We start from the raw sequence: 9,460 nt of genomic DNA on the forward strand, positions 1-9,460 counted from the left end.
GACAGGCACCGTCACCTCCGAGTCCCTCTCTCTCTGTCTCCTCCGTCCCTCGCACCCACACATCCACCTTCTACCTTTCGTAATCGCGAATCTCCCCCTCTGCCTGCGTACTCGCCGGGACGCCAGACCCGTAACCGTCAATCCTTGTCCCTGACCGTTCGGATACTGCGTTAGCTGCAACTCCGTCGAATCCTACCTCCTCTGTCGTCCGCACCTCAGCGCATTCGCCCGTCCAGCATTCCGCGTATCCCGAACTGGAGACACCGCTGGCACCGAGAACGCGCGGTTCCTTAACAATGACACCGCTGCCGTCGACTCTTCTGCGCCGCACCCGACCACAGTGGCATCGCTGCCAATTATATCCAAAGAGCTGAACACCTCTCCGGATCCCTTCGGCGAGCCCTTTGCCGTCTTCAAGATTCTCCAAAGATACACTGAAGAGGTGGAACCTCTCACAATCCCCCGGCTGGGCCATTGTCGTCTTCGAGATTCTCCAAAGGCACCGCTGCAGTTGTGATGGCGGAAAGAACAAAAGAGTGATGCATATACATCAGCCCTCTACGCTCTGTTTTCATGGCAGTGGGCGGCCAGGCAGGGTTCTGACCAGAAGCTGGCCAGCTACCAAGGAGAAAAATGCTGGTACATCTCGCCACGTGCGTGCGGCGCAACTGAACCAGGGCAGCTGAAGCTCTTGTTGGCCTCGCTGCTGATGGGAGAAAGAGTGAACAAACGCAAATCAAGATGGGTACCCGGCTGTGCTGCTAGCTTTATGCTCGCTCTACCCATGCTCCTACAACTTGTGCAGGATTGTCTTCGTGCATCTGTGGAATACCAGCCCTTGTCGAGGCACAATATCGCAAATCGGGCGCGCTGGCGTTTCTTGCACGGCGGTGCAAGTTACTTCCACTCAGCACCCTTCAAGGAGGACCGTGATCAATGGTTTGGGCAAGAAAACAGCGTGGATACTACAAGAGAAAGTCATTTGTCGATACTGATACCGACGTAGAGGGAGGAACTTGGTTCGGATGTATTTGCGCGCGCCTTGCCATCCCTATCTATACATTGGCCGGTGCTGGAAGCAAAGAACAGTCTTGCAAAGTCTGTCTCGTGCGGCAAGCGACCACGGCGCAGGCAATAGACGGTCTTTCCCCACGTTCACCGCTTTCTGGGACTGAAAGCATAGGAATGACTGCTGCTGGATGTTCGGGAGTAGGGCGAGGCGGCGCACGAACTCTCCCGGTATCTTGTCAAGTCGGCACAGCTTTCCGCAGCTGGAGACTTCCGTTTGGCAGTGTGGAGACAAGCCAATGCGACGACCTGATCTCATCGAGGAGGAACTGATCGCCCGTGCCTGAGGGATGCGAAAATGTGACAACGAACCCTCGCGGATCCATGTACATGACCGCTATGCAGGTTCTATATAGTTACAATCTCGGAGAATGTCTGTGAGTTCACACATATTGCCGTTGTACCACGGCGTTGATAATTCAGGATGCCATGTTCAATACCAATCCCGCCATCTTGCTCCCTGCCGAGCCACCATATGCAGCATGTGCTCCAATGCATCTTCATTCCCGGAATACACCTCCGATCTCGTCGCGGAACACGGTGCCGCGATAGCCTGTCTGCCTTGTCTCTTGGTATAGCCTTGCTCAAGTGTTCGGCATCTCCGTGTCCCGTCAAGCCGCCCACGTTCCGCAAACCCATCCTCTACCGCATACACAGTTGGGCAAAGCACTGCGAGACCCGTCCACGCCGGGAACTCTGATCCTCTGCTCGTCTTCACCGCAGCTGAGCGGGAACCCGTGATGAATGAAGCTCGACGTCGCTTCCAGACGTTCACATGCCCGCTCATTCGCCTACTCCTGATATCCACATGTCCGTCTATTTCGTCGCTGCCCGCGCTGTTTGTTCGTGCATCATCGGTGCTGCGGGGATCCATGTCGGGAAGACCCAGAGCTGCAGAACCGTTCTGTGCTGGGGCCAGCCTGCATGCGCGGCGCGCTTGTGGGTTCTTGAAATACTCCGTTGTACTGTGTAGTCCAGAATAAATGAGAAGGACCTCATCAAGTACTTTCTCCTCCTTCCCTGATGCCTTGTTTCCTTGTTGCCTTGCTGAGGGCACCGCTCGCACATTTGTCAGTCAGGCCCCGGCATCGTCGTTGCGAGATCACTGTCACACTTTGCCTGCCCTGCCTGCCTGACCTGCCTGCCTGACCTGCCTGCCTGCCCCATCGTGTCTCGGCCGGATTGTAGCTCGTCGGAATGTGTCTGTCTCCTCTCTCGTGACTCTCTCTCGTGTGCTCTCGTTGCTTGTTCACCCCTTGGTCATGAGAAGCGATGATCGGCCTCATTCCCTGCCACCCATTTGATGCGGAGTAGTCGTCGGCCTCCTTCTTTGCTTATCCAAGAGCCCTTGGAAGCGTCTGTCGGCCTTGTTCCTCGTCCTGACTGGCATCGGTGTTGGCGCCGTCGGGAATGCGCAGGGGGAAGACACATCGATCCAACCGCCCCCTCCCCCCCCCCAAAAACCCCAATCATCCTTCGCTCGCGTTCCTCGCCTCAGAGCCTGCCAGGGTACATGATCAATCCGAATGCCCTCTCGCTGCCTGCTGCGCGATGAATCAATCATCAAGCTGTCTCTCCTGCCTGTCCGCAGCTGCCCGCACTTGCCCGTGTCTGTCGGCTTTCTCTCCCACGCCACACGCTCCCTGCCTCTTCCAATCAACATATCCATCATCCGCAACACTGCGTCCATCGCGTGGCATTGCTCCGCAAGCATTATGGGCCACAGGACGCGGTGCCAGCGGGTCGGACACGCCGGAGGCCTCCCCCCGCTGCTGTTCGGGCCGCCACGCCGACGAGATGGAGGTCCCGCGACATTTCAACCATTGTTCCGACATCCCGACGATACCCTCGACAGCGTGGAATGAGTGGCAGGGCCGTTGGGCAAAGTTGGTTGTCGTCGATGTGCGGGGTCAACTGGTCGAAATGCGTTTGGACCAGTTGACCCCCGCTGGGGTACCCGCAACTCGAAGATTTCAAAACGTGGCCGCAGCGACAAATGGGTCTTATGGGAGAAGCGCACGGTGCTCCTGATACTCCCCATGTGTTTTTTGAGCGGATCGCGTCACGCGTTGTGGTGCTGTGGCACGATGAAGTTTCGGCGGCGGCCCAGGCTTGCTCTGTGCGGGCGGCGGCGTCGCTCGGCCCTCTGGAATTGCCTCTCCGCATCGGTATCGAGGCTCCGAGCAAGCCTTGAGTGATTGGGGGGTGTTGTCGTCCGATCTGTTGCCCAGGGAGGGAAGGGGAGCGTTTCCGTTGGCGGAGAAAGCTGCTTCTCCGTCCTCCTTTGCCTGAATTCGCGGTGAAAGGATCCGTTCTTCCGCCGTACGACAGCTGCTGCAGCATCCCGCGTCTCTGCTGCATCAGCTGCATGCATTTTTACTCCGGGGAGCGTTCAATAGCGCGAGCAGGAGGGGTTGAAGGCATGACAATCCGTGTTGGTTTGCAGTCCGACCAGAGCTGCGGGAGAGGACTTTCTGCACGAGCAGGGGCGTATTCAGGGTCCTCCTCAATCGTCCATCATCTGCTTGTCCCGACAGTCAGGGTGTTCCAGGCGTGGAGGTCCTGCTGTATGTGTTGTCCGGCAAAGCCGGAAGAACGCCCAGACCAGATCGGCCAACGGTCGAGGAGCGCCTGAGAGACCTCACGGCCTGCTCGAAGTCTGTGTTCCTTTACCGGCTACTCCAGAGCGCCGTCGCTCCTGTCAGAAAGGGATATTGGACTCCAGCGACAATGGCATTGGTCTTGAGGCGACCAATGCCAACAAAAGGTGAAAGGAGAGCGGGCCCAAGGGCGTTGAGAATCCCGTTGAAGCGCTTGTCATGCTCGAGGCAGTACGACCACGATGGCGAAATGAAATCAACTGCCACCCCCAATGGGAGCAGGACTGGTGAAACCCAAAAAACGCACCGGTTGACCTGTTTTGTCGTCGCTGTCAATCCGTTTTTCGCGGGATGGACTCGGTTTTTCCATCTCCAAAGACAACAGGTTTCCGTAAACGGAGAGATGTGATTGGTGGACCGTGGTCCCGCTGCCGAACTTGACCTTCCAGGCGCTGAGAAACAGACGTTCCCAACAGGACAATGGAGACTTCGCTGTCATCACTTTTGTCAGGACCAACGTCCGTAGGAGTTCGTTACTCTCCAGCTTGTCGGAATGGGCTCTCACAGCATTGCGGGGATTGACGTATTAGGTGCAGATTGGACACCACTTTAGTGTGGTTGCTTCCCACGTGCCAAACCGCCGAGACCATGGATGATAGATTGGTACTGTACTGTAGACACATACAGGTGCACGATAGGTAATAACCACTGAGTGCCTAACCGCCATGACTCAGTATCAATGCAGAAAGAGGCCGCAGATCGGGATTGCGGCGATGCATTACAGACTAGTTTGCCAGGTCTGTCTGTCAGTATGGGGGCTCGGCGGAGGAGTCGATGAGCGAATGGTGATGCGTCACAGCAATGAGGCTTCCGTTAAACGGCCTCGGTCAAAGCGATGATGCAAAGGCCTTAGCTGAAAGACTTGGTTACGCAGGGTAGGAGGATACGAGGCAAAGAGGATGGAGTTGAGACCTCTACGCTTATACGCAGACCTCCCACTTCAACATATTGCTGAGTCCCCGTGGACTGCGGTGGGCGTTCGCTTGCCTCGCTCTGAAAGAGTTCGAAGTATTCCGGTATCGAGAGACGACGATCTGAGGACCAGTATCAGACTCCCATGGCGCAGGTAACTATAGAATGGCCTTGCAAAGATCCGACAACAACCGTGCTCTGCTCGTAGTCTCGCCTCTGGTCTGGACTTTCTCAACGTAAGGAGATCCTTTCATACTAACAGCGGTGAAGTTGAGGTACGGGGAACTGCGAAAGGAGGGAGTATGCGTAGGAATGCTCCCGTGTACCCGCATGACGCTCCAGATCGTGTCACCATAGAAGGGATTCCATGCCCGTTCGATACGGTGTCTGATCACGTTCATATTGATCTTGGACTGCAGGGTGGCTCATGACATTAATTGCTGCCATCTCTACCAAAGGTATCGATATGAGGACACCCGCCGATACTGGACATTTATCGCCGTTCAGTCTCGCTCGGAGATCTTCCCACAGCTGGGTGTCCGAACAGACTGCGCAGATAGGTCAAATGTCTCAGCCGCCTCCGAGGGAGCCCACATCTCCCGGTGATGTGTCGACTGCCTTTGTCCCGCCTTTTACGGGCAAGCACCAAAGTCGCCGAGAACCGCCTCCTTCAATCTCTTCCTTCTCCACCAAATCATGGATTGAGCCACCCATATTTCTCGCTGAATCCCGTTCGACATATCTCGAGCAGCGGCGTCTAGAGGCCTGCAGCAGCCTTGACTTGGAACGTATGCAGATGTACTCTCATGGTTTCAGTCGCCGTCTGTAAGAGCGGACTGTAGGGCCTTCAGCCGAGTGACAACCCGCTGCGCTTTATACTGCACAACTCTTCTCAGAATCTCTCTTTTGAAACCCATAGAGTCATCCTGCCCAGATATACTCAAAGACAGTTCGTAGTATTCGTAGGGTTCGTAGAGTCAATGGAGGAAGCGGGAGGAAATGAACCCGTCCCAGTCGGATCATCGGCGGGTCAAGTTTGCGGTTGGGTGGAAGAGGCTGTGGAGGGTGGAAGAGCTCGTAGGCTACAGTGGAGCTGGGAGGAGTGTTAGTATCGACGAGATGCTCAAGGTATTGTGAAACCCACCGTCATCGTGTCATGGCAGGCTACACCACCAAGAGCAGCCACTGTACCCGTCAGTTTGTCATCGAAGCGCGCGAAGCCAGCCACAATCGCCCATTTTGTGCAAGTCGCACTACTCTCCAGCATAGTATCTTCGTCCTACGGCAGAGATCTGCTGCGATCCGGTACTCCGCCGCATCAGTGCATCTTCCTACCTGCTCGGCAGACGGCACCTGTCTCTGCGCTTACGCATGCCAACACCGCAGCGCATCCATTTCCCTTCGAGAAGGGTCGTTTCGGAGGTAGAAAGGATGCTACTCAAAGTAGGCATAGTTTCGGGGACGGTAAAGGTCTTGCACGGGAAGAAACCTGCTGGCGGTCTTATCCACGATGATTAACAGGTGTGGCGGAGGTGGTCACATTTCAGGAGAACGCAGCAGTGAAAGGCAATACCACATGGACGGCGTTGCCTTCTGGTACATCATGTCGCCTACAATGACGACTGACGCAAGACAGAGATCCTCCTGGACATGGAAGTGAGAAGGACGAGACGTGGCATGGAGGGTGCACATGTCGGCGTCTGCGGGCTTTTCCCAGCTGGAAAATTCGGTTGACTTGCCTCACCCCATGGGAGAGGCTCGCGATACCTACCTCAAACTGCGGCTCTTATATGACTGGTTCGCTTCTGAACACGTGCTGTCAGGCAGTAATGCAAGTATGTCATTGGATCGCTATACCTGCCCTCGTTCAAGCACACTGACGGTGTCTGGTGCTGGACACGCAACTCCCTTGCTCACCAACATTCCCACGTCCTCCCTCCCCAGTGCAGTATGCTTCACCAGGGGTGCATCTGCCGTGGAATGCTCCTCACCTCTACCTCCGAATCCCTGGCGTTCCCCTCTCCAATGTTTTAGGCTTTGTGGCTTCCTCAATGCCCCCGGCTCATTCCTGCAGTGCCCTCCCGTTGATCGATCGAACGACACGAATCTACCTGCGACGATGACATTACGGCTCGGATAGCCCTCTACCCGCTGGTCAGAGTCGGTCTGGCAAGATCACTGGCATGACCTTGTGAGAAGAAGTCATGTGCAAAACAGTGCATGTTACGAGGTGGGCAGCTCACAGAGGAGGCGGCGCAGCTTCTGAGGCGGCATCTCCGGCGAGGCACGCCGGTGGTGGCAAGACGAGGTTCAGGCACAAGGCGTTGAGTCTTGATGTCGCCATACTGTGAAGGAAGGTAGGAGAATACAAGCAATGGTCAAATCTTACTCGATCAATGGCGGAAGAGGTGGATTGACGCAGCTGGTCTACAGACGTCACAGCAGAGGCGCGGACGAGCAAGAAGAGGGATGAAAGGCTCCCCAACCACACGCGGTTGGGGCCTATTCAAGGCGCCGTGACAAACAGAGCAGAACAAAGGTGTTGGGCGACGCAGGAAGAGAACACGGCGGAATGGGTGATGGCAATTTTCTGGGAATCCTCTTCCCATGCTTCGTTCCATGTCCTCGGCCGACAAACAAAGGGCAAGAACAGACAAGTAGGTCCTTAGCATCATCTTCATATTCATGAGAAGCCGTTACATAAGCCAGAGGCGAAATACATGACAATCAATTCATCCGTTAGTCATTCATCCATAGCAGCAAGGTCGCTTGGTTTTTTCCCGGTGATTTTGTCCCACTGGTAATCCAAACGTGTTGACCGCCTCTTAAAAAGAACCAATAAAAAGGAAATATCCCGAAAAAGAGACGACCACGTTCGATCGTACGGTGCTATTTTTTCATAGAAGTAACCGGTTTGTGTGGGTATATCATGGGTAAGGGATGGTGTTGTAGTAGTGTAGTAGAAGGCGCGTTGCACGCATGGCACGCTGGACCGTTGCGGGCGCTGGACGTTCTGGTCGGTGGCCCTGGTGCGGTCAGCGGAAGAAGTGGGCGGGCACTCCTCCTGGGCAGTCAAGACTGGGCTTTGGCCTGCTTGCTTCGGGCGGAGGAGGCTGGTGGCCTGCAGCCAGGTCTTCCTGGTGGCGTAGATGCGGTGTTCAATGCAGCCTCCTCTTGAGTCCGGGCAAGTGTCGGCCGGGATGATGGCGACCAGCTCTTTCAAGAGACATCGCTCCCGGCGACAAGGAGATCGCTACACTGGGAATCGGAGTTGTTTGACGGGAGGAGTGGGATAGGTTCTTCGAGCAAAGGTCTCTCGCATGTAGAAACTGGCGTCGCTCATCCCGTCTGTCTCTGCACCTGGGCGGTCGAGTCCGTGAGCTTGACAGAATACTCGTTGGTCATTTCGGCACGAATGGCAGCTTTGTCTTGGAGCGGTTGTGCGACATGAAAGGCCGAAGGGACGGAATCGACAGCTTCTGGTGGAGAGAAGGGAGAGAAATCTTGTGGTTGAGCAGGCCACGTCGACCGGTGGACTGGATGGAGCGTCCCGAACTCCGGGCGGTCTTCTCGCTCTGTTTGTCACTGTTGTTATCCTGTACCTGCGGCGGCGGGCAGATGTACGGCAAGGTGGTGTTCCAGTAGTGATGCCATTGGCCCATGTCGCTCAGCTGGGCGTCGGGCAGGTTTGTCATGGCCGGAGTCAGGCTCTGCGCGAAATGGCCCAGCCCATGCTGCGCCTGCAGGGCGTTCAGCCCAAGGTAGAATGTGTCCCTCAGCTCAGCCTCGAAAGGGAAGCCCGGGTGCGGGACCTCCAATTTGGTTTGGAACGGAGGTGTGAGGAGCACCACCACGACCAGCGCCACGGCTAGGACTGGCGAGCGGACGGTGCGCAGTTGCTGCAAGGCAGCCATCTGCAGGTGGTCCAACTCTCCCGTGACGGCAAGGGTCTTGACCGTCTGGGGCCACGCATGGTCCTGGCTCAGGGCGAGGACCACGGTGAACCGGGTATCGAGAGAGGGTTGTCCGATCTGCTCTTCAAGGGTGGTCATCCGACGATGGAGACCAGACACGCCCAGGATACTGCGGGGCAGCGGATCTCGGCACCTCGGCAGCTTCTTGTAATCGAGGGCATTTCGGAGGCAGTGTTGCAGGGCAAGAACCTTCTCCTTGGGCGTGGGCAGGCCAATGAGGGTCATGGTTTCGGCAATCTTCCAGGAGCTGTTGAAGGTGCCTGTGGTGGCGGTGATTCGCGCGGAGGGAAGGAGGGTAAAGATGAGCCGATCGAGGTTTTTAGGCACTCTTGGAAGTGGAGTGGTGCTCTGGTAGGATGCTCGGTTGATCCATGTGAGCCAGGGCACGATCTCGTTGTCTGCGCACAGGGTGGCTCGGACGTGATCAGGGGTCCATCTGATGTAGAAGGCATCGAAGGGGTCGACCAGGCTCAGGACCAAGATCGCCAGCTTCCTCACAAATTCTTCATTGACGTCAACAGGCGGGATGGTCCAGGACTCTGGGCGCGGGCCTGTGCGCCGCGCAGGGGACTCGGGGGACAGAAGTGGTACGGGAATGGTGACTGAGGCCATCTGGACAAGCGAGGCAAGGGAAAATGGTGAGACAAAGGACTGAGAAACATGTCCAAACCAGGAGGGGTCTAGCCATAACTCATATACCAACTGCGATCCTGGAAAACCGAGAGGCGAGAGGAGCAGGGAGACGGAGGGAGAAACCAAGTTGCAGTCAAGCACCCGCGCATGTGGTCGGGCAATGAGGGTGGATGTGGCAGAAAAGCAGTCCAGGTACCAACAGTCAAATCAGAC

The 9,460-nt window shown here is 56.2% G+C and overlaps 2 protein-coding genes across 2 annotated transcripts; both read right to left on the bottom strand.

The window, feature by feature from the left end:
- Positions 1-70: 70 nt before the first annotated feature.
- On the bottom strand, positions 71-475 carry AYO21_04510 (hypothetical protein; the record flags this gene model as incomplete). The annotated part of the gene is made up of 1 exon (XM_022654483.1): positions 71-475. One exon carries the CDS (start codon positions 473-475, stop codon positions 71-73), a length of 405 nt encoding a protein of 134 aa, XP_022513299.1.
- A 7,566-nt stretch (positions 476-8,041) lies between these two features.
- On the bottom strand, positions 8,042-9,226 carry AYO21_04511 (hypothetical protein; the record flags this gene model as incomplete). Its single annotated transcript, XM_022654484.1, has 1 exon — positions 8,042-9,226. The coding sequence occupies one exon, from the start codon at positions 9,224-9,226 to the stop codon at positions 8,042-8,044; it is 1,185 nt and encodes a 394-aa protein (XP_022513300.1).
- Between the last annotated feature and the right edge of the window lie 234 nt (positions 9,227-9,460).

The sequence above is a fragment of the Fonsecaea monophora genome (genome assembly GCF_001642475.1).
Source record: "Fonsecaea monophora strain CBS 269.37 chromosome Unknown Scaff25, whole genome shotgun sequence".
In the NCBI taxonomy this organism is placed as follows: Eukaryota; Fungi; Ascomycota; class Eurotiomycetes; order Chaetothyriales; family Herpotrichiellaceae; genus Fonsecaea; species Fonsecaea monophora.